Source organism: Bufo bufo, chromosome 8, assembly GCF_905171765.1.
Source record: "Bufo bufo chromosome 8, aBufBuf1.1, whole genome shotgun sequence".
Taxonomy (NCBI): Eukaryota; Metazoa; Chordata; class Amphibia; order Anura; family Bufonidae; genus Bufo; species Bufo bufo.
The window spans coordinates 61,050,949-61,076,874 of record NC_053396.1 but is presented as its reverse complement, the minus strand read 5'-3'; the positions used below and the strand labels follow the sequence as shown (position 1 = coordinate 61,076,874).

The 25,926-nt window shown below is 47.6% G+C and overlaps 1 protein-coding gene across 1 annotated transcript in view; it reads left to right on the top strand.

Annotated features, from left to right (window-relative positions):
* The window catches only part of LOC120977756 (probable E3 ubiquitin-protein ligase MID2), a 456,812-nt gene that overhangs the window by 377,794 nt on the left and 53,092 nt on the right, over positions 1 to 25,926 (top strand). The window contains exon 6 of the mRNA XM_040405841.1: positions 6,796 to 7,003. Coding sequence (XP_040261775.1) covers positions 6,796 to 7,003 — 208 coding nt within the window. The remainder of the gene's footprint in view (positions 1 to 6,795; positions 7,004 to 25,926) is intronic.

The window sequence follows — 25,926 nt, the reverse complement described above, 5'->3', positions numbered from 1 at the left end:
AATTATTAAAGGAACATCATAATTCGGCACTTGCTGGGCACCCGGGTAGTAAAGCTATTGTCTCGTATTTTTTGGTGGCCAAGGTTGCGTCAGGATGTAATGGATTTTGTGTCTTCTTGTTCTACTTGTGCGCGCGCGAAAGTCTCTCATACACGTCCTGCAGGGTCTTTATTGCCACTTGTCATTCCCAATAGACCATGGACACATCTGTCAATGGATTTTATCACTGACTTACCTTTGTCTGCGGGTAAAACAGTTATCTTGGTAGTAGTGGACAGGTTTAGCAAAATGGTACACTTCATTGCGTTACCCGCACTACCTAATGCTAAGACTCTTGCTCAGGTATTCATCAGTGAAATCGTGAAGCTTCACGGGGTCCCTTCCGATGTTGTTTCGGATCAGGGAACCCAGTTTATTTCTAAATTTTGGGAAGCTTTTTGTTCCCGTTTGGGGGTACACTTGTCCTTTTCCTCAGCTTTCCATCCTCAGTCGAATGGACAGACTGAGTGTACCAACCAAAACCTTGAGACATATCTAAGATGTTTTGTGTCTGAAAACCAAGAGGTGTGGTCATCATATTTACCGTTTGCCGAGTTTGCCATAAATAATCGCCGTCAGGAATCTACTGGCAAGTCACCATTTCTTGGTGCATATGGTTTTCATCCCCAATTCTGTACTTTCAAAGATGGGGGGTCTTCTGGGGTTCCCGAAGAGGAACGGTTTTCGTCGTCTCTTTCATCTGTATGGCAGAAAGTGCAAGCTAATTTGAAAAATATGGGAGGTAAATATAAATGCATGGCTGATAAAAAACGGTCGCCAGGTCCGGACCTAGGAGTGAATGACTGTGTGTGGTTATCCACTAGGAATATTAAATTAAAGGTTCCCTCTTGGAAACTGGGTCCTAGGTTTATTGGTCCTTACAAAATAGTAGCCATCATTAACCCCATGGCTTTTCGCCTGGAGCTACCTCAGACTTTTAAAATTCATAACGTCTTACATAAATCGTTACTCAAAAAGTATGTTCCACCTCTAGAACCATCACCGCTGCCACCCCCTCCTGTTATTGTGGATGGTAATATAGAGTTTCAAATATCCAAAATTGTTGATTTTCTTCGGGTCCGCCGTTCTCTTCAATATCTGGTGCATTGGAGGTGTTACGGTCCCGAGGAAAGAATGTGGGTTCCAGCGTCTGAGGTAAACGCCGACAGGTTAGTTCGGGTTTTTCATGCCTCTCATCCTGAGAGACCTAGTCCTGAGTGTCCGGAGGCCCCTCGTGGAAGGGGGGGTACTGTCACGAGGGTGTCAAGAGCCACGTCTGACTCCGTTATACCCGTGGTCAATAAGTCGCAGCGGGTGGCTGCGCATTCTATGTACAAAGACAGCGCTGTTTCGTAATTGTAGCTTTCTGGGTTTGCCTTGCAACCCTTTTTGGCTCACTCAGGGATCCGTAGCTTCTTCTCCTCAGCTGTTTCTTGTCCAGCACTTCTAACCTCCTTATATTCCCCTCTCTCACTTCTCTGGTTGCCAGATATAGAGCTTCCTGCCTGGACTTCTATACTGACCCACTGGAGCTGTGTAGCTGTGTTCCCTGGTTGTTGTTCCAGAACGTTACCCTCCGGATCCCTGTTGGGCCTTGGTGGTCTGCTGTTGTCGCCCACCTGGGATTATATGTTTGTCTGTATTGTCTGTCCTCTCCTTGGTGTTTTCCTCTTAGTGTCAGTGGTGTGGACTAGTGATCCCACCGCCCCGTTCACTACATAGGGCTCATCTTAGGGAAAGCCAGGGTTTAGGCACGTGATCGGCGTACGGGTGAGGAACCCGTCTAGGGACGTCAGGGCAGTCAGGTGCCAGCCGCAAGGTGAGTCAGGGGTCACCACCTTTCCCTCTCCCTTGGACAGGGCCTTCCCATTTCCCTCCCTTTGCGTGACGCCGGTCATTACACCCTGCTCCACACAGCAACCTACAGTGGCAAAAGACTGAATGTAAAATGGCTGAATGTAAAACGTGTTTATTTATAGGGTAGGGGGGGTGTCCATGTGCTGAAACATCTCAATTGGCTGTCCTGTCCCACCTGATGGATGTGTCATGGGTCAAAGTTCGGCACAATGCAAAAGAATATGGCGCCGGCGGACATCGCAATATGTTCCCCTGTTCGGCGAACTAGCAAAATTCGCCGCAAAACGACCGCTGGCCAAACCACAAGGCCATCTCTAGTGTACAGTATTTGGATACCAGTGATGTCCGGGGGGGCCAAAGAATGTAAGGCAGGAATAAAACTAAATAAGACGGGTGATAGTAAAGAATATCAATCTGCGGCAGTAGGGGGGTCAAATATGGTTAAAGGGCTATATTTTTGTATAGTCAAATATACATGCATTAGAGGAAACTTTGAATTTCATATTCTCTGTTGAGCCCTTTGGGTGAGAGGGTCTGTAGCCTGTGGATCCAATATGCCTCTCTTATTTTGAGTTGTTTGGCCCTATCACCACCCCTATCTAAGTGGGGGAACATGTTCCACTACTTGGAACTTAAGCTGAGCAATATTGTGTCTTGCTTTCTCAAAATGGGCGGGGACTGGTAAAATAAGATTTTTCCTTCTAATTGTGGATTTATGCTGGCAAATGCATGCGTGGATTTTTTGAGTGGTTTCCCCCACATATATCAAGCCACATGGGCATTTCAAAATGTATACCATGCATTCGAAATCACATGTGAAAAATTCCCGTACTGGTATTGCTTTGCCTGTATGTGGGTGGAAAATTTCTGAACCTTTAAATGCAATGGAAGAAGGGGAATGTACATAGTTTTTGTGTATGTAGAAAGGTCTGTCTAGGTACTATTGTTGCGGACCCTTCATCTGCTCGTTCAAGTAGACCTCGTAAGTTCTTTGGTCGTCGGTTACAGGGTAAAATGGGTTGACTGAATTCTGGTATTTGTGAAAAAGCCTTGTGTAAGATATGCCAAAGTCCCCCGTATAATATTTGGTATATGTGGCGAGAAAAGGGGGAAAGGCGCTAATTAGATAGTATGAAATAATGGGGTAAATCAAACACGAAGGGTGCCAATTAATGTGCTCACCTTTGTGTGTTGTGCATCAAAGGCACCACACTCGTGAGATCAGTGGGTTGGTGCTGCCGGTATCTCTCAATCCTAGTGGGTGGAGAGGCCAATTCTCCAGAGGAGTGATGTAAGGTTCAATGGGGAGGATATGTACCAAGACAGTACACAACTGTGATACCTCTTGGCGCAAACACGACTCCAGTGGATATTATTAAAATCTCTTATTATTTAAGTGTGGAGTGATAACGCGTTTCGGAGTGAATATACTCCTTTTTCAAGTCAAAAAGAACAACATAATATATATAATATCATATTTGATAAAATATAACATGTAAATTAAAAATAAATAAATTAAAATAAAATAAATGTAATAGTATCAAGGACATAACAGAAAAAGATTGTTCAATGAGAATCAGTAGAGTGAATGGATAAAAGCATTACCTGAATCTATTTTAGCTGGATAAATATATATATATATATATATATATATATACATACTGTATATATATAATACATGAGATACATAAATTGTCATAGACGTACAATGAATAATATATAGGTCGACTGTAAAGTCCTCCTTGAAATACTAGTTATATGAGTCGCTGAGTGGTGAATAATACAAAGTTGATGTGGTATGTATTGATGAGGTTGGCAGCAAGAGGAATGGTGGAAGGTACAGGGTAAACAGGTTACTGAAACTATCCTACATGATAAAAGTGGGAAAAGAATTGGTATGGTTACCTTTTGGGTCCGTGCTAATGCAGATAGCGTAGCTTCTCACATATGGATAGTCCAAGCTGTAGGGATAATTTGGATGCATTAAAAATATATATATATTGGTATGAGGGGTATTGCATAACGGGAAATGACAAATGGCTATTCCACAAATAAAAGGGGAGGGGGGAGGCTGAGGATGAAGTGTCATGATGATGATACTGGAAACACTATATAGCACTCTCATGATGATAATATGCAGCAGGAGATTGGGGTGTATGGTAATGAGTAAGTGCAAGCTGTGAGACTGAAGTACAATGTGGGGGTGTTGTGTATCTGAGTTGCATATGGAAATCACTAGATATGATCATAATGAAAGCTGGGTTGATGTGAGATGGGGGATCTACACATGGTGAGCTGAAGGTGATCAGGTAATGGGAGAGTACCAGGGAGAATGTTACCTGTAAGATCCAAGCAGCTGCAGGCAGCGCGGCCTCTCACGTGTATGAGAAATCACATCACGCGCATTCAAGAGCAGGGGAACGGGGGGCGGGGTCATCGATTGACAGCTGGCTAATCCAGAGCTGTCTCCCGCTGTATGTGTGCGCTGTGTGTGCGCACTGAATGTCAGAGCGCAGCAGTTTGGTTCACAATGAAGGGATGAAAGGGGAATGAGCATGAATGACTTAAGGGGAGGGCTGTGTATAGTGTATTTTGGGAAGGATTTAATGTATAAATATGGGAGGGCCAGGCTAGTAGGCGGATGAGGGATATGTAGGGATAAGGAAACTGGACTGGATAGGGAAACCTAGCTGATGATAAGGATAAGTGGGACTGTATGGAGAAATGGGAGGTGAGTGGAAATCGAAAACTAACTGGATGGTGTAGGGGGGATTGAAGGGCATGGGTGGCCGGTGGGTGCTGGGACTGTTGGGTGAGCGATGAGATGCAGAAATGGATTGATGGTGGGAGTGAGAGGTGAAGGAAGGGCTGACCTGTGGGAAAGGACAAGGGGAATAGTGGAGGAAGATCAGTGGAGCTGGTGGGACCCAATGTGAAAGGAGAATCAATGAAGCTGTTTGGACCCAATGTGCGAGTTAGGGAGAGGGGACTAACCAGGATGGGGATGGGAGGGGATGCAAGTGGGGGGGAGAGGGGGATTGGGGAAGATTGAGGAACAGATGGAGGGATGGGCTCTGGACCCGAGGTGGTCAGTTGGGGAGTTCGGTTGTAGCATATGCTTGGTTGAAATGGAAGATCCAGAGTTCATTAGAAGCAATTGCTCTCAAGGGATTCATTCAAGCCATAGGGTTCTAATGTTTGCAACTTGAAGATCCAAAACATTTCCTTACGTCTTAGTTTCTGGTAACGATTGGCATGAGTGGCAGGAATGTGTTCAATAGGTGTTCTAGAAAGATTTGCTGGGTCCTTATTGTGAGTTTGGAAGAAATGTCTGGATACTCCATGTTTCATGAAACCATTTGTTATATTCCATTTATTATCTTTCCCTTAGGGTCAGGGTAGTGCGGCCTATGTACTGTAGCCCACATGTGCATTGTAATAATTAAATGACATACGTGGATGAACAGTTCAAAAAATATTTTATCTCAAATTGTTCTCCAGTGGTGTTACTAGAAAATTTGGTGACTCTGGAAGAAATGTTGGAACAACATTTGCATCGACGGTGTCCCCCCCCCAGCCCCCATGGCACATTTCTGCCCCCCCCAGCCCCCATGGCACATTTCTGCCCCCAGCCCCCATGGCACATTTCTGCCCCACCCAGCCCCCATGGCACATTTCTGCCCCCCCCAGCCCCCATGGCACATTTCTGCCCCCAGCCCCCATGGCACATTTCTGCCCCCCCCAACCCCCATGGAACATTTCTGCCCCCCCCAGCCCCCATGGAACATTTCTGCCCCCCCCAGCCCCCATGGCACATTTCTGCCCCCCCCAGCCCCATGGCACATTTCTGCCCCCCCCAGCCCCCATGGCACATTTCTGCCCCCCCCCAGTCCCCATGGCACATTTCTGCCACCCCCAGCCCCCATGGCACATTTCTGCCCCCCCCATCCCCCATGGCACATTTCTGCCCCCCCCCATCCCCCATGGCACATTTCTCCCCCCCCCATCCCCCATGGCACATTTCTCCAAATACCTACTTGTTCTTTTGCTGTGCCTGTGTAGATTGTAGTGCTGCTTCCTTGCTGTGGCTGCTGGCTGGCGCTCGGGCGCGCTTCGTCTTCTCTCTGGGGGCGGAGCTCAGTGGCAACGTCAAAAGAGAAGACATGCCTGTGCGGCAGTTACGCTCTAGCAACCACTGGTCTGCTCTCTTAAAGAGACAGGCAGGCCAGCCAGGCAGCAGAGCGGAGCTCAGAGCGGCCGCGGGCCCCGCCCCCTCCTCAGTCCTCAATTGTCCGGACCATGCGCTTTGAGCGCTGTGTTAGTCGGCCGCCCGCAGACAGTCGCAGAATAATCGTGAGTTAGTTCACTGCGGGCTGTCGACCGCCCGGCGCCCCTGTTGCTATGGCGCTCTGTGCGGCCGCACAGCCCGCACACCCCAAAGGCTGGCCCTGGTAATAACCAGGTATAAAAATGACAATAACCCGGTACCAGCAAAGCTAGAAAGAAGAGAGTCACCTCAATTTGGTAGTGTGCAAGACCTACCAGGATGGCGCTGCCCCGACACGGGTTTCGGAGTGCCTTCGCCCGGACTTACTGGTTTACTTACTTGTTTACTTACTCTATTTTGTTACACTTGTGATTGATAATCTGGTCTACTTTATCTTTACTTTTATTTTTAATTTGATTTCTTATTTTTTTTATATGGGCAGTGTCTGAGGAAGGTCTGCATGCTGAAATGTAACACATGAATATTGCCTTTTGTTAAATAACTAAAAAAACTCTACTATCAAGATCAAAACCTACAAGCTGTAGTTGTATTTATTACTGTATTTATGATATTGATATTTCATTTTATATGTTTGTTTTCTAAAATTTTATATTGCCTACTTCTGTTTATAGGTCAGCCGTTTAAACTTGACCCTAAATTTGCACATAAAAAGCTAAAAATAACCAATGATGGAATGCAGATGGAAAAAGAAGAAAGTTCATTGAAAAAGAGTCATACACCGGAGCGCTTCAGTGGAACAGGATGCTATGGGGCAACTGGTAATGTCTTTATTGACAGTGGATGCCATTACTGGGAAGTAGCTGTAGGAAATTCTACATGGTGAGTAAATCAAAATGCTTTAATAACGTTATATTTTTCAATATCTATCATATCAATTGAGGCCGCAAAAGTAGCAGTTATCTATGAAGGACGCATGACACACCTGATCCCATTGAACCAGAACTCATCAGATTTTTAAGGAGACAGGACTGTAAGGAAATGGGTGACTTCTCTCCTTATGACTAATTCACTGTTGTCGGCCTGGGAAACACAGTGTGTGTGTACGTTGCATTTCCCGGGCTGATAGCAGCAAGCATGACCTGAATTGACTTTATTATAGTGATTTATGACACAGTCAGTCTCTCTCTGATTCAGTTGCTATTGTATTGTGCTCATCATCATGTGAGTACACTGCAGGAGCCCTGCAATCAGATATGAACTAACTGTACCATGAATCACTATGATGGTCAGTTGGGATCAAGGGTGCTGTGATTGGCCTGGGAGATGCTGCCGACCCATGGACCATGTTTCCCAGGCCAACTACAGTCCTGTGAATCAGCCTTAATTCATGTGACCACAATACAATAATTTAAGCCTAACACATATACTCTGCTCTCTAGTAGTCAAGCAGTTAAACACTCAGACTATGGATTATTTTAGAGAATACAAGGACTAAACATATGCCAGTTTTAAGCTTCAATAGAAAACATTTAGTGCCAATAAAAGTAAAAAAAAATAGGGAAGAATGCATACAAAAAGCAAGCAAACTATAAAAGTTTAGTGAAGATAACAGAAAGATCTAACACTTGCAAGTTTTATTGGCTTCAATGAGGGTGTGATGAACATTGGTCTCACAGCTCAGTCTTGGCAGTCCTCAAAATGTGAATCCTCTGGTTTCAGTTCCAATCCGTAACTTAATAAGGAAAAGTTATTACCGCACAAGGGGTAGGAATGCCATGGGCGCTAAAGTGTTTATCTTTCTGTAATCCCCCTTCTATAAAAGATGGGGATGTTCAGAAATCTCGGGAAGATATTCCAGATCTTAAATTCCTTTGGGCGGGTCAAAGGTTTTCGGGTAAACGCATATAAAAGAAAACTCCCTAGTCTGAAAGGAAATTTCACAAAGGCGGAGCTGTGAATCTCTGTCTACTCACCCATAAAGACATCCCCAACTTCAGGCGGCATTCTTCTCTTTTATATGGAGGGGTAAGCAGCCTTGTATCTCTCTCGCTGAGCTGTCTCTCTTGAAAACATAAGGGGATATAGGGTTTCCACATTGCCGTGGATAGAATTTGGCTTTACTTATGCATTGTGTATCTGACTGGATAGGGCACACGAATACTCACTCTAGTTACACTCTAGAAAGTAACCTGGCGGCACCATGGGATCTGGCGTCTCTCTTATCTCTCCCTTACTCTCAGCTTCCGCTATGGACATTAAGAAATGCCTGGTTTTAAAGGATACCATAGCAGCATTAAAAGAAGGCAGTCGTCGATTTAAATTATCTTTTCAAATCTCTAAGCATCTGCCATTGTGGTGTAATCTGGGGTATCCCAGGGTGATACCAACCAGCTGTTCATTAAATGGATCTGTGGCATCTAAAGGAAAACTCTTTGTCTGAGTTTCACCAAAAATATCATACTCCTATACATAGTCACCTACCGTATGTTAAGATCAAAGTGTATTATAGGGGGTGTTTGAAGGACAAGTCGCAGGAGTTATCTGTAAGTATCTTTGATTATATCTAATGTGGCCAGTTGAAGTACTCCATTACAATACTCTACAGGAGTCTTCTGTCTCGCATGTTGGAGGCCACATAACTCACAGCATTCAAGTCCCGGAGCAGGATCCAGGAGGACGCTGATTTACCAAAAAAGATTATTGAGGGGCTTTTTAGAGTTATGAAAGCTGTCATTAATGAACAATGGTGTGAATCACATTTCCTTTTTATTCATTTATTCATCTAACAATATATTCGCCTTTAATATTCCAACATATACAGCAACTCCGGATAGATTGGAGGCATGTCCTAAATGCTCTCTTTTAGCAGCAGATGTCGTCCATTGTGTCTGGCAGTGCCCAAGGATATCTACCTTTGCACTTGATGCTCTATAGTACATTAAAGAAAAATCAAATGTTACATTACCTCTGCTTCCCAAGGTATTATTGTTTTATTCAGCTCCTGAGGCTGGTCCCTTTCCTATAATTGTGTTGGTGGCAATTTGGTGGAAAAGAGGACTCTTCTACAGTATTGGTTTGCGCTGAAGTCGTCTCGATGAATGAATTTAGTAACCAACTGGCATTATACACTCACCTAAATAATTATTAGGAACACCTGTTCTATTTCTCATTAATGCAATTATCTAGTCAACCAATCACATGGCAGTTGCTTCAATGCATTTAGGGGTGTGGTCCTGGTCAAGACAATCTCCTGAACTCCAAACTGAATGTCAGAATGGGAAAGAAAGGTGATTTAAGCAATTTTGAGCGTGGCATGGTTGTTGGTGCCAGACAGGCCGGTCTGAGTATTTCACAATCTGCTCAGTTACTGGGATTTTCACGCACAACCATTTCTAGGGTTTACAAAGAATGGTGTGAAAAGGGAAAAACATCCAGTATGCGGCAGTCCTGTGGGCAAAAATGCCTTGTGGATGCTAGAGGTCAGAGGAGAATGGGCCGATTGATTCAAGCTGATAGAAGAGCAACGTTGACTGAAATAACAACTCGTAACAACCGAGGTATGCAGCAAAGCATTTGTGAAGCCACAACACGCACAACCTTGAGGCGGATGGGCTACAACAGCAGAAGACCCCACCGGGTACCACTCATCTCCACTACAAATAGGAAAAAGAGGCTACAATTTGCCCGAGCTCACCAAAATTGGACTGTTGAAGACTGGAAAAATGTTGCCTGGTCTGATGAGTCTCGATTTCTGTTGAGACATTCAAATGGTAATGGAATTTGGTGTAAACAGAATGAGAACATGTATCCATCCTCTGATGGCTACTTCCAGCAGGATAATGCACCATGTCACAAAGCTCGAATCATTTCAAATTGGTTTCTTGAACATGACAATGAGTTCACTGTACTAAAATGGACCCCACAGTCACCAGATCTCAACCCAATAGAGCATCTTTGGGATGTGGTGGAACGGGAGCTTCGTGCCCTGGATGTGCATCCCTCAAATCTCCATCAACTGCAAGATGCTATCCTATCAATATGGGCCAACATTTCTAAAGAATGCTATCAGCACCTTGTTGAATCAATGCCACGTAGAATTAAGGCAGTTCTGAAGGCAAAAGGGGGTACAACACCGTATTAGTATGGTGTTCCTAATAATTCTTTAGGTGAGTGTATATGCATCATGACAAAACAGATGCTTTGCAGCATAATGTTAGTAATACAGTTCCCTTTTTCCAAAAATTAGTGACACCATTTAAATTTTACTGAATAGTACTTGAAAACTGACAGTGGTAGTTTAGGGGAGCTGAAAGTTCGCTAACAGGAGTGGGACTAGCTATTGTTATCCAATAGAGGGGATTCTTCATAACCCTTAAAGGATAATAGTAGAAAAGATTCTGAATTAAGAGAATGGCACAATGGTTAGCACTTGTACCAATGTGTGATGGTTGCAGGAAGGGTTTTGGGTTGCGGGGAGGATGGGAGAGCGGGTTTATTGGGGCTTTTCTGTATTAGCTTTGGGTATGTCAGTTCATGCAACTTATGATTGAGAAAATGCATTTTGATGTCTGAAAGGGATAGCAACTGGCTAAGGGTACTTTCACAATAGCGTTTTTCTTTTCCGGCATAGAGTTCCGTCACGGGCTCTATACCGGAAAATAACTCATCAGGCATATCCCCATGCATTCTGAATGGAGAGTAATCCGTTCAGGATGCATCAGGAAGTCTTCAGTTCAGTCGTTTTGACTGATCAGGCAAAAGATAAAACCGTAGCATGCTACGGTTTTATCTCCGGCGAAAAAAACGGAAGACTTGCCTGAATGCCGGATCCGGCATTTTACCCCATAAGAATGTATTAGTGCCGGATCCGGCATTCAAAATACCGTAATTCCGGATCCGTCCTTCCGGCCTGCGCATGCGCAGACCGGTAAAAATGTGAAAAAAAAATACAAGACGGATCCTTCTGTCCGCATGACAAACGGAGAGACGGATCCGTTCTTGCAATCCATTTGTGAGACCGATCCGGATCCGTCTCACAAATGCTTTCAGTCACATCCAAATCAGTGGGTCCGACGGGCAGTTCCGCCGGATCACACTGCCGCAAGTGTGAAAGTAGCCTTAACCTCTTTATTTTGTTTATCAACATTTAGATGTCAAATCTTGCAGATTGTGTTAGCCAAGAGGCAAACCCCCCTCAACTGTGTTTCCTGCAAACCACATGGTCCAACCAGTAATAGCATTTCTTTGGCAGTTCAAGAGTTTTTATAAAATTAACCATAGCAAAAATACAGTATAGAGTAATGTACTCTCTTACACCTTAAAATCCTTATCTGGTTTTCCCATATTGTTGGCGATCTTCAGTATAGGTCATCAGTATAAGATAAGCTAGTGTTTGACTCCCGGCACCCCTGCCAATCAACTGTTTAAGGAGACCACTTGAATGGGAATAAACAGCTTTAATTAAACTTCTCTGTTTGCTGCAATGTCCACGATGAGCATGTAAGCAGTGAAGAGAACTCAGTGTTTACACAAGCAGTGGTTTCACTTCAAACAGCTGATCAGTGGTGGTGCTGGGAATCTGACCCCTGCCAATCTGATATTGACAACCTATGCTCAGCATAGGCCATCAGTAGAGATGAGCGAATTTTTTAATAATTCGATTCGCCTAATTTGTTTCGATCGGAATAAATTTGCAGCGAATTACGTAAAAAAACGGCTATTTCCTGGCTGCATAGAGCCTTTTTAGTGGTGTAGAACACTGTGCCTTGCAGTAACATGCATAGGGAGTCTGCTTTGGTAGTGAAATAATACTGTGAGTCGGCATGACATGCAGATGACAGGCGTTGCGCTTAGAATCACTGCACACTTCACTTATGTGGGCAGTAACAGGGCCAAAACTGACCAAATAACTCACGTACCGTATGAACTCAGCCTTACAGGTCAATATTAGCGCCATGTGTTTTGTGTTTTGTACCCACTCCTGCTTTTGGCTACCAAATCTTAAGCCAATTCTGATGGGCCGATACAGGCCTTACAGCTGCTACACAGAGAGGATCCGTTGTGCGTCTCATTTTATCTTCCTTCTGACAGATCAGAAGAAGGGTCAAATAAACTATGATGTCAGCCAAGCCAAAAAGGCTAAATAGTGGCCCATGAAGTAGGGAGGGTGGGAACAGCAAGAGAAGTCCACAGAGTGGCTCTATGACATAGTGGTGAGGTGGACGCAGCATGAGGAGACCACAGAGTAGCCCAATGACAGAGTCTGAAGGTGGCGGCAGCATCAGGAGGCAACAGAGTGGCACAGTGACATAGTGTGGAGGTGGGTGGCAATACCAGTACCTGATGAAGATGGTGGGTATTAGATGTGTAGCATCAGGCGGGTGGCAGCATCAGAATAGCAGCTGAGGCAGGTAGCCAGAGGAAACCGGTCTCTTTTGTCAAAGTGTTGGTGTGGCACCGTGAATGATCTAGTCTGATGCATGAGTGGAAATCCTGGCTGATCCACGCCTGATTCATCTTGACAATGGTCAGTCTCTCCACATTTTGGGTGGACAGGAGAGTTCTTCTTGGGGTAACTATGGCCCCCGCCGCACTAAACACCAGCTCTGATGCCACACTACTGGCCGGGCAATACAGCTTTTCCAGGGCAAACTCTGCTAGTTGCGGCCACAAATCCAGTTTGGTTGCCCAGTAGTCCAGCGGATCTTTGATGTGGGTTGGCAGGGTGCTGTCCAAGTATGCCACCACCTGCTTGTTTAGGTCCTGCTCTATAGCTGCTGGTGAGTAGTTTCTTCACTATGCGGTTGAAGGAAGCTGCTCATCATCGACTCTAGACTCAGGCTGCTGCTGATCAAGCTGATACTGCTCCTGCCACCCCACCCCTCCCCAGCAGCCATGGCAGTGGAACGTGAGGGAAGAGGGCCCCCTGTTCAGACCTACGAGGGGATGGACAATGGCGCAGATAGGCAGCGGCCAACTGACTACAAAGGATGTCTCTATAGTAGTTCAGTTTGTCCTCCCACTAAGCGGGTGTAAATAATGCCCTCATTTTGGACCGGTAGCGAGGGACAGCCAGAAGTCATCCCTCTGCCGAATGGTAACAATTCGCCTGTCACTACCCAAGCAACTGAACATGCAGGGACTCCCTGCCTCCATCTCCACTGCATACTGCCACGGTGTGCCTGGGTCATCTGCCTCGTCTTCCTCATCTCCCTCTTGCTCCTTCGGCTGCTCCTGCTCCTCCTCTCCTGTCAACTGTGTAGAAAAACCACTACACATTGCTTGTGCTCCAATGTCCTCCTCCTCCTCCTCCTCCAGTTCAGCCCCTACAGGGCTCATGTGGCCGTGAGATCTAGGTGCCATGTCTCCAGTCCCCTGACCAGCCATATTTATCAGCATCTTATTCCAGGACATGAAGTAGTGGAATGACGTAGTTCATCTCGTAGTCCTGGCGACTGACAAATATTGTGGCATCCTCAAAGAGCCTGAGCAAACGGCAGGTGTCACGCATGAGCTGCCACTGGCTGACATCGAAGTTACACAGGGGAGTACTGATGGCTTGGAACTCTCCGCCTCGGCTTGACACAAGCCATTAGTTCTCTGAAAGGTGCAGAATCCACCACTTGGAAAGGGAGTGATTGCAGCACCAGCAACTTGGACAGGAGCACATGAGTGCACGCATACTATTGTCTGTTGGCAATCGCTTCGGTGATCGATTGCTGACGGAATGAGTGACGACGAGGAGAAGCAGGAGCATCGGGACCAGCAGATGATGGGAATGACAGACAGCTCTCTTCGGCTGAGGTGGTGGAGCCTTGACTGCCTGAAACCGGTTGTGTGCTACTGGGTGATGCAGCGGTTGCTGCAGCAGGCTGGACCACTACATTGGAGCCATGGTTCTCCCAGGCCACTGCATGGTGACGCTGCATATGTTGATGCAGGGCCATAGTGCCAACATTGGCACCCTGGCCACGCTTCACCTTCTGCCCACAGATTCTACATATGGCCACGTCCACCTCCTCAGGCGGCTTAAGAAAAACAAGCCACACCGCCAAGTAGGTGATTTTACCACCAACACTAAGCACTGACTGAATGCTACCGCTGCTGCTTCCTTAAACCCCTGCAATGCTACTTCCCAGGCAGGTAGGCTCCCGTGAAACGGGTGTTCTGCCCCTGGTACGTTTGGCTCCCGACTTCCCACTGCTCCCACCCTGCTGACTCCCGCCCATGCTAGCGACTTGCTGGCTCCGCCACTGGCTCATGGGCAAGCTGCCACCCTCTTTCTATGATGATGAAGCCCCTTTGTCACCCGGCTCCCAAGTGCGATCAGCTACATCATCATCGAGTACTGTCTGCATGTCACTGATGTCCTCCTCAACAGTCTCTGTGTCAGGAGCCTGACCGCTCGCAACACCAGCTCCCACGCCACTCTCCTCATCACTACTTGCTCGCCTAGTGGAGGAAGCGGCGGATGTCTCCTCCAGATCTTGGCTGGGCAGTAGCTGTAGACTGTCCTCTAGTACCTTGTCCTCACTGTATAGTGAGACAGAAAAGGACAGGGGCAGATTGAGGACAGGTGAGGGGGCACAGGGCCTGCTCCAGGGCCATGCCAACTAAGGGTTGTGTCTGACGAACCCACTGACTCTTGGCTGGGAGTGTCTGATGTCAACTGCTCAAGAACCGATGGGTGGCTAGTCACGACACGACCGCTACCTGAGACTAGCTGGGAGCTCAGGCCTCTTGAAGTGACCCATGCTGTCATGGCCCCTTACTCTGCTGCGACCTCTGCCTGCGCCAGAAACATTTAGGCCTCTTTCACTCCACTGTGCAGGGCCTGGCACTTCTCTGCCTGACATACTGTTAGATCAAATAAATAAAAAGGATATTAAAACACCCCACAAAAGCCTTTACAGGAAAAGGTATTTTTTCTTTTTGTGCTAATACACGTCACAAAAGGCTTAACAAGAAATAACTGCACCGCAGAGCAGGAAAAGGTATTTTTTATTTTTGTGCTAATACACATCACAAAAGGCTTAACAAGAAATAACTACACCACTGAGCGGCAAATATATTCTTTATTTTTGAGCTAAAACACCCCACCAAGGCCTTTACTACAGATAAGTGCACCGGAGAGCGGTAAAAGTATTTTTTCTTTTTGCGCTTATACACGTCACAAAAGGCTTAACAAGAAATAACTGCACCGCAGAGCAGGAAAGGGTATTTTTTTATTTTTGTGCTAATACACGTCACAAAAGGCTTAACAAGAAATTACTACACCACTGAGCTGCAAATATATTTATTCTTTTTGCGCTAAAACACCCCACCAAGGCCTTTACTACAGATAAGTGCGCCGGAGAGCGCTAAAAGTATTTTTTCTTTTTGCGCTTCTACACGTCACAAAAGGCTTAACAAGAAATAACTGCACCGCAGAGCAGGAAAGGGTATTTTTTCTTTTTGTGCTAATACACATCACAAAATGCTTAACAAGAAATAACTGCACTGCAGAGCAGGAAAAGGTATTTTTTTTATTTTTGTGCTAATACATGTCACAAAAGGCTTTACAAGAAATAACTACACCGCTGAGCGTCAAATATATATTTTTCTTTTTCCGCTAAAACACCACACAAAAGCCTTTACTACAGATTACTACACCCCAGAGCGGTAAATTTATTTTTTCTTTTTCCGCTAAAACACCCCACAACAGCCTTTACTACATATAACTAGAAATATTTCCTTGTAATAACCCCTGTTAATGCCTGTATCAAACAGCACTTGCCCCCTAATAAGAACGGTTTGCTGAAATTACAGAGCTGTATATGGCAATTTGGGTGCCCAGTCAGTGCTGCAACTTCTAATAGGAATGTCCCTTTTACCCAGGCTGTCACCTCCCCGAATGAACCCTGTTCAACAGAAATGCAGTGGGATTATTTCTCCCTATTCTTTCCCTACTTCGTGAATAATCTTTCCCTGCACTTTTTTTTTTTTTTTTTTTTTTTTTTTTTAGTAGAATGACGATTTTTCTATCACTGTCCTTAGCGCCTGCAGACACGTCTCTCCCTGCACTAAGTACGCTGGTGAATGGCAAAATCTAAGCTGGCTGCCGTATTTTTAGGGCTGTGACATCACAGGGCTTGCTGGCTGCTGATTGTCTGCATGCATGGCATTGTGGGTGATCCCGCCTTCCCAGACTTCCCTTCTCCATGTCCTCACACGTGCAGCAGCCATTTTAGGAAAAATGTGATTCGTTACTATGTGATTCAGTATGAGAAAACCAAACAACCCCTTTAAATCCACCTGAGTTATTTGTAATTTGTGTTGGTTCCATTCCTATATAGATGCACGGGTGTTAGGCAGATGAGAACTTGAATACAGATATTTGCACTTGAGCATTATTGAAATGTATAAGGGAAAAAAGAAAATTTGCATTAGCCTCACTAAGGGTGGGTTCACATCTGCGTTCTGGATTCCATTATGGCTTTCCATTATAAAATGGTTATACCGGAAAATAACGGAATCCATAAGACGGAGGGACGAATCCGTTATGCTGCCCATAGACTTGTATTGTTACGGAATGCAAAAATTATCTCAGCAGGTCCTTTAATGACAGCAATGAAATGCAGTGGAAAGTTTTTTTGGGGATTAAGTTAATTTTCATGGCAAAGAAGGACTATGCAATTCATCTGATCACTCTTCATAACATTCTGGAGTATATGCAAATTGCTATTATAAAAACTTAAGCAGCAACTTTTCCAATTTCCAATATTTATGTAATTCTCAAAACTTTTGGCCACGACTGTACAGTAGTACTTCAGGAAAAATGCTCAGTTTGTTTTTATGTACAAGACTGTACACTTCCTTATTTTCACTCTCTCTAGCTAATTTTTTTCACCTCCTCCTCCAAAGCACAGCCCCATGTAAATAAAACCACTCTCTTCCTCCAGGCGCCTCCAACGCAACGTCCCATGTTAATAAAATCGCTGCCTTCCTCCAGCCTCCTCTAACGCACAATCCCATGTCAAAAAAAAAATCACTCTCTCCCTTCAGCCTCCGCCAACACACAGCCCCATGCAAATAAAAGCACTGTCTCTCTCCAGCCTCCTCCAATGCACAGTCCTGGGTAAAAAAAAATCCCTCCCTTTGTCCAGCCTCCTCCAACGCACAGTCCCATGTTAATAAAAACATCCCTCCATCCAGCCTCCTCAGTCGCACAGTCCCATGTATCACTCCTTCCCTCCTCCAATGCACAGTCCCATGTAAATATAATCAATCCCTTCCTGCAGCCTCCTCCAACATACAGTCCCATGTAAATAAAACCACCCCTCCCTCCAGCCTCCTCCAAAGTATAGTCTCATGTAAATAACATCACTTCCCAGCCTCCTTCAACATACAGTCCCATGTAAATCACATCTCCCTGCCATTCTTATCATACAGTCCCATGTAAATCACATGTCCCTTCTCCCTCCATCCCCCATCATACAGTCCCATGTATATCACATCTCCCCCCAGCCCCTATCATACAGTTCCATGTACATAACATCTTCCCCCAGCCCCCATAATACAGTCTTATGTACATCACATCTTCCCCCAGCCCTATCATACAGTCCAATGTACATCACAACTCTGCACAGCTCCTCATCATACAGTCCCATGTACATCACACCTCCCCCCAGCCCCTTATCATAAAGTCCCATGTACATCACATCTCCCCTCAGCCCTCCATCATATAGTACCATGTATATTACATCTCCCATCATCCTCCATCATACAGTCCCCTGTATATCACATCTCCCCTCAGCCCTCCATCATACAGTCCCATGAACATGACATCTTCCTCCTCCATATACAGCACTAACCTGCAAGGACCCACTGCTCTCTGCTGCAGTCTTTTGCAAACTGGGAGGCTCCAATGCAATCATAACCTCCCCTCCTGCCTCATTTATCTGTGTGCCTGCCCCACAAGCAGGCACTGGCAGGCATAAAAGCTCTCAAGTCTCCTGAGCTAAGCCAGCCATATCTGTGAAGTCAGATGACACTGCAGAAATCAGGCTCCTCTGCCTTGGGGCACTTGGAGCACAGATGAAGGGAGGCAGGGGGAAGGCCATGAACTGTTGTCACTGTTCACTGACATGTTAATTGTGGTGGGAATCAGGAGCCCAGAACACATGCACAATGAATGGCACATGTTTTGGGAGCAAGGAGGAAGTGGAGTGTACCACATGACCAGGCAGGGGATCTCAAGCCCTGTGGCCCAGTGAAAAAGTGGTGAGGGTGGCAACAGCATAAGGAGTCAACACAGTGGCCCAGTCACAGAGTGGGGAGGTAGGGGGCAAAAGCAGTGGCAGTAATGGTGGATGGCAGCAGGAGAACATGGCAGCAAATACAGCAGGTGTGTGGAATCAGGCGGGTGGCAGCATCAGAATAGTGGCTGAAGCAGGTGGCCATAAGAAACGGATCTCTTTTGACAAAGTTTGGGTAAGACACCCAGAATGATCTAGTCTGTCGCAGCAGGCACAGGCGTGTGGAAATTCTGGCTGATCCACACCTGATTCATCTTCCCAAAGGTCAGTCTCTTCACATTTTGGGTGGAAAGGCATGTTCTTCTCCTTGGGGTAACTATGCCACCTGCGCGTTAAACACCCGCTCTGATGCAGGGCTGGCCTTAGATGTTCAGGCGCCCTGTGCGAGCTAATCTTGGGGAGCTTCCCCCCCCCCCCAAACAGTCTGCCCTTCTTAATCATACCCAGTGTCACCCTTACCCAGTCCCCTGCCCCCTCAATTAGACCCTGCCCCCCTTAAATTAAGGGTGACAGACACTGGGTATGATTAAGGGGCAGGGTACTGGCTTTGGTTGACACTGGGTATGATTAAGGCGGGCAGGGGACTGGGTAAAGGTGACAGGGTATGATTAAGGGGGGCAGGAGACTGGCTATTGGTGACACTGGGTATGATTAAGGGGGGCAGGGGACTGGGTAAGGGTGACACTGGGTATGATTAAGAAGGGCAGGGTACTGGGTAAAGGTGACAGGGTATGATTAAGGGGGGCAGGGGACTGGCTCTGGGTGACACTGGGTATGATTAAGGGGGGCAGGGTCTAATTGAGGGGGCAGGGGACTGGGTAAAGGTGACAGGGTATGATTAAGGGGGGCAGGGGACTGGCTCTGGGTGACACTGGGTATGATTAAGGGGGGAAGGGGACTGGGCAAAGGTGACAGGGTATGATTAAGGGGGGCAGGAGACTGGCTATGGGTGACACTGGGTATGATTAAGAGCCTTAATCATACCCAGTGTCACCCATAGCCAGTCTGCTGCCCCCCTTAATCATACCCTGTCACCTTTACCCAGTCCCCTGCCCCCCTTAATCATACCCAGTGTCAACCAAAGCCAGTCCCCTGCCCCTTAATCATACCCAGTGTCTGTCACCCTTATCCAGTCCCCTGCCCCCTTAATCATACCCATTGTCTGTCACCCTTATCCAGTCCCCTGCCCCCCTTAATTAGACCCTGCCCCCATTTAATGAAAGATATTTGGTAAAAAACAAAACAAACAAAAAAAAACACTGCCGCCCTCACATATTGAGCGGATCCTTCCGCGGCTCTCTGTGAAGGCGCAACACTTGGACGCTGCACCTGCGCCCCTAAGCTCCTCCTCCTCGCTCCGGAGCTTGACCTGGCAGCTGCAGTGGCTCAGCTCGCCAGGCTCGCCTCATACAATCTCGGGCCGGCCTGCTGTAAGAGACCGACTGCGAGCTGTGTCGTCCGCCGGGCACCCCTGTTGCCTTGTGCGGCCGCACAGCTCGCACACCCCAAAGGCCAGCCCTGCTCTGATGCAACACTATTGGCCGAGCAGGAAAGCTTGTCCAGGGCGAACTAGGCCAGTTGCGGCCACAAATCAAGTTTGGCTGCCCAGTAGTCATGGGGATCTTCAATGTGGGATGGCAGGGTGCAGACCAAGTATGCCACCACTTGTTAGTTCAGGTTCTGCTCCCTGTCTTGTGGCTGCTGGTGGTTGGTGGTTTCATCACTAGGCGGGTGAAGAAAAATTCTCATCAGAGACTCTAGACTTAAGTTGCTGCTGATAGAGCTGGTACTGGTCCTGCCCCCCCCCCCCCCCCCCCACCCTCCAGCAGCCATGGTAGTGGAACGTGAGCATAGATGGCCACCGCTAATCAGACCTTTGTGAGGATGGGCGATAGGATGTCTCAATAGTAGGATGTCTCAATAGTAGTTCAGTTTGTCCTCTCTCTCAGCGGGTGTAAAAAAAAAGGCCCCCCAGTTTGGAGCGGTAGCAAGGGTCTAACATGGTGGAGAGCCAGTATTCATCCCTCTGCTGAATTGTGACAATTCGGCTGCCATTACGCAAGCAACTGAGTATGCATCTGGCCATTTGCGCAAGGGACTCGGAGGGACTCCCTGCCTCCATCTCCACTGCATACTGACCCAGTCTGTTGGGGCCATCTGTGTCGTCTTCGCCCTCACCCTCTAGATCCTCATGCTCCTCCCGCTCCTCTCCTGTCACTTGGGCAGATAAACCACCTAATTCTGTATATAATTCCTGGGCGTTTAAGTCGTCCTTCTCATCCTCCTCCTCCTCCTGTGCCAGTTCAGCCTCCACAGGGCTCAAGTGGCCGTGAATTGTAGGCATCATGTCTTCTGTCCCCTCGCCAGTCAGGTTTATCAGCATTCCCTCCAAGACATGAAAGAGTAGAATTACATAATTCATCCCTTATTCCTGGCGACTGACAAAGTGGCCTCCTCAAAGGGCCTGATCAAACAGCAGGTGTCAAGTATGACATCAGAGTTATACCAGGGAGTAGTCCTGTCCATCTACATCATCAAGAAATCGGTCATGGGTTTCCTCTAATACTGACTGTATTGTCCGTCCAACATGTGTAGTGTGGAGTTCCAACGTGTGGAAATGTCATATATGAGGCGATGTAGGGGAGCACCATTCTGCCTTTGCAGTTAAACAAGGTTTTGCACGGTAAAAGTGGCTGAAGTGTATACGCAGTTTCTTTGACATTTTTAAGACGTCTTGCAGTTGGGTGGAAAACTTTAGGATCCTTGGTACAACCAGATTGAAGACGTGCGCCATACAGGGTGCATGGTGACAGAACATTCTTCCCGTTATCAGTGACCATGGTTCCTATCTCCAGCTGGCGAGGAGACAGACAGAATTTGATTTCCTGGTTGATTGAGTGGAGCAGTTCCTCCCTGGTGTGATTCCATTTGCCCAGGCTGACCAGGTGCAGAACCGTGTGACGCCATACTTTGCGTAGGTGGTATGCTGGAGAACCACTCTGAACTGTGTCTACAGACGAGGCTGAGGACAAGGTGGAGGATGAGGTGGCTGAGGAGGACATTGGCACCGAAATCCCATAATTACAACACAGAGGTGGCATTGCCATCACCTTGCCAAGTTGCGGGTGTGCCTGGGCCAGAACCACATTTAACCAATGGGTTGCAAAGAACATATACTGCCCTTGACCATAGTTACAGCTCCACAAATCAGCACTGGAGTGAACTGTACCAGGAGCTGACAGGCTCAAGGACTGGCCCATTTTATGCTCAACATATGTGTGCAGGGCTGGTGCAGATTTTTTTTTTGAGAAGTAATGACTAGAGTTGAGCGAACACCTGGATGTTCGGGTTCGAGAAGTTCGGCCGAAATTCCCGGAAATGTTCGGGTTCGGGATCCGAACCCGACCCGAACTTCAACCCGAACCCCATTGAAGTCAATGGGGACCCGAACTTTTCGGCACTAAAAAGGCTGTAAAACAGCCCAGGAAAGAGCTAGAGGGCTGCAAAAGGCAGCAACATGTAGGTAAATCCCCTGCAAACAAATGTGGATAGGGAAATGAATAAAAATAAAAATAAAATAAATAAAAATTAACCAATATCAATTGGAGAGAGGTCCCATAGCAGAGAATCTGGCTTCACGTCAGCAGAGAATCAGTCTCTTCATGCCATAGCAGAGAATCTGGCTTCACGTCACCCACCACTGTAACAGTCCATTGTTATATATTTAGGCCCCGGCACCCAGGCAGAGGAGAGAGGTCCCGTAACAGAGAATCTGGCTTCAGGTCAGCAGAGAATCAGTCTGCATGTCATAGCAGAGAATCATGCTTTACGTCACCCAACACTGGAACAGTCCATTGTCAGATATTTAGGCCCAGGCACCCAGGCAGAGGAGAGAGGTCCCGTAACAGAGAATCTGGCTTCATGTCAGCAGAGAATCAGTCTGCATGTCATAGCAGAGAATCAGGCTTTACGTCACCCAACACTGGAACAGTCCATTGTCAGATATTTAGGCCCAGGCACCCAGGCAGAGAAGAGACATATATATTTGAGCGCCTACACCATGCAGCTTTACCAAACGGCCACGATCCCTTGAGAAAGGTCTTTGACAGGACCGAAACGTTGGGACATATCAAGGCCTACAAATATATATGTGATTTTTTTGCTTATATCACAGCTATGGCGCGACTAGTCATATATTGACAAATCTTGTGAAATACCATTGTGTACCTAAAATAAATTTGCAAAATAATAAGACATTGGTGTGCCGTGGATCATCTTTATATATAGCAGAGAATCAGGCTTCATGTCACCCACCACTGGAACAGGCCACTGTCAGATATTTTTAGGCCCCGCACCCAGACAGAGGAGAGGTTCATTCAACTTTGGGTTGCCCCGCAATATAATGGTAAAATAAAAATAAAAATAGGATTGAATGAGGAAGTGCCCTGGAGTACAATAATATATTGTTAAGGGGAGCTAGTTAATGTCTAATCTGCACAAGGGATGGACAGGTCCTGTGGGATCCATGCCTGGTTCATTTTTATGAACGTCAGCTTTTCCACATTGGTTGTAGACAGGCGGCTGCGTTTGTCTGTAATGACGCCCCCTGCCGTGCTGAATACACGTTCAGACAAAACGCTGGCCGCCGGGCAGGCCAGCACCTCCAAGGCATAAAAGGCTAGCTCTGGCCACGTGGACAATTTGGAGACCCAGAAGTTGAATGGGGCCGAACCATCAGTCAGTACGTGGAGGGGTGTGCACAGGTACTGTTCCACCATGTTATTGAAATGTTGCCTCCTGCTAACACGTTCCGTATCAGGTGGTGGTGCAGTTAGCTGTGGCGTGGTGACAAAACTTTTCCACATCTCTGCCATGCTAACCCTGCCCTCAGAGGAGCTGGCCGTGACACAGCTGCGTTGGCGACCTCTTGCTCCTCCTCTGCCTTCGCCTTGGGCTTCCACTTGTTCCCCTGTGACATTTGGGAATGCTCTCAGTAGCGCGTCTACCAACGTGCGCTTGTACTCGCGCATCTTACTATCACGCTCCAGTGCATGAAGTAAGGTGGGCACATTGTCTTTGTACCGTGGATCCAGCAGGGTGGCAACCCAGTAGTCCGCACACGTTAAAATGTGGGCAACTCTGCTGTTGTTGCGCAGGCACTGCAGCATGTAGTCGCTCATGTGTGCCAGGCTGCCCAGAGGTAAGGACAAGCTGCCCTCTGTGGGAGGCGTATCGTCATCGTCCTGCGTTTCCCCCCAGCCATGCACCAGTGATGGGCCCGAACTGCGTTGGGTGCCAGCCCGCTGTGAACCTGCTTCATCCTTATCCTCCTCCACCTCCTCCTCATCCTCGTCCTCCAGTAGTGGGCCCTGTCTGGCCACATTTGTACCTGGCCTCTGCTGTTGCAAAAAACCTCCCTCTGAGTCACTTCGAAGAGACTGGCCTGAAAGTGCTAAAAATGACCCCTCTTCCTCCTCCTCCTCCTGGGCCACCTCCTCTTCCGTCATCGCCCTAAGTGTTTTCTCAAGGAGACATAGAAGTGGTATTGTAACGCTGATAACGGCGTCATCGCCACTGGCCATGTTGGTGGAGTACTCGAAACAGCGCAACAGGGCACACAGGTCTCGCATGGAGGTCCAGTCATTGGTGGTGAAGTGGTGCTGCTCCGCAGTGCGACTGACCCGTGCGTGCTGCAGCTGAAACTCCACTATGGCCTGCTGCTGCTCGCACAGTCTGTCCAGCATATGCAAGGTGGAGTTCCACCTGGTGGGCATGTCGCATATGAGGCGGTGAGCGGGAAGGCCGAAAATACGCTGTAGCGCAGACAGGCGAGCAGCGGCAGGATGTGAACGCGCCGGAAGTGCGAACAGACGGCCCGCACTTTATGCAGCAGCTCTGACATGTCGGAGTAGTTGTGAATGAACTTCTGCACCACCAAATTCAGCACATACGCCAGGCAAGGGATGTGCGTCAAACCGGCTAGTCCCAGAGCTGCAACGAGATTTCGCCCATTATGGCACACCACCAGGCCGGGCTTGAGGCTCACCGGCAGCAACCACTCGTCGGTCTTTTGTTCTATACCCCGCCACAACTCCTGTGCGGTGTGGGGCCTGTCCCCCAAACATAGGAGTTTCAGAACGGCCTGCTGACGTTTACCCCGGGCTGTGCTGAAGTTGGTGGTGAAGGTGTGTGGCTGACTGGATGAGCAGGTGGAAGAAGAGGAGGAGGAAGCTGAGTAGGAGGAGGAGGAGACAGGAGGCAAAGAATGTTGCCCTGCGATCCTTGGCGGCGGAAGGACGTGCGCCAAACAGCTCTCCGCCTGGGGCCCAGCCGCCACTACATTTACCCAGTGTGCAGTTAGGGAGATATAGCGTCCCTGGCCGTGCTTACTGGTCCACGTATCTGTGGTTAGGTGGACCTTGCCACAGATGGCGTTGCGCAGTGCACACTTGATTTTATCGGATACTTGGTTGTGCAGGGAAGGCACGGCTCTCTTGGAGAAGTAGTGCCGGCTGGGAACAACATACTGTGGGACAGCAAGCGACATGAGCTGTTTGAAGCTGTCTGTGTCCACCAGCCTAAATGACAGCATTTCATAGGCCAGTAGTTTAGAAATGCTGGCATTCAGGGCCAGGGATCGAGAGTGGCTAGGTGGGAATTTACGCTTTCTCTCAAATGTTTGTGAGATGGAGAGCTGAACGCTGCCGTGTGACATGGTTGAGATGCTTGGTGACGCAGGTGGTGGTGTTGGTGGTACATCTAATGTTTGCTGGGCGGCAGGTGCCAACGTTCCTCCAGAGGCGGAGGAAGAGGCCGAGGCGGCGTCAGCAGCAGAAGAGGCCGAGGCGGCAGCAGCAGAAGAGGTAGCAGGGGGAGCCTCAGTGACTTCCTTGTTTTTAAGGTGTTTACTCCACTGCAGTTCATGCTTTGCATGCAGGTTGTGCTAAGGTTCAGAACGTTAATGCCTCACTTCAGGCTCTGATGGCACAGTGTGCAAACCACTCGGGTCTTGTCGTCAGCACATTGTTTGAAGAAGTGCCATGCCAGGGAACTCCTTGAAGCTGCCTTTGGGGTGCTCGGTCCCAGATGGCGGCGGTCAGTAGCAGGCGGAGTCTCTTGGCGGCGGGTGTTCTGCTTTTGCCCACTGCTCCCTCTTTGTCTTTTGCTACGCTGTTGGCTTGGTCTCACCACTGCCTCTTCCTCCGAACTGTGAAAGTCAGTGGCACGACCTTCATTCCATGTGGGGTCTAGGACCTCATCGTCCCCTGAATCGTCTTCCACCCAGTCTTGATCCCTGACCTCCTGTTCAGTCTGCACGCTGCAGAAAGACGCAGCAGTTGGCACCTGTGTTTTGTCATCATCAGAGACGTGCTGAGGTGGTATTCCCATGTCCTCATCATCAGGAAACATAAGTGGTTGTGCGTTAGTGCATTCTATCTCTTCCACCCCTGGGGAAGGGCTAGGTGGATGCCCTTGGGAAACCCTGCCAGCAGAGTCTTCAAACAG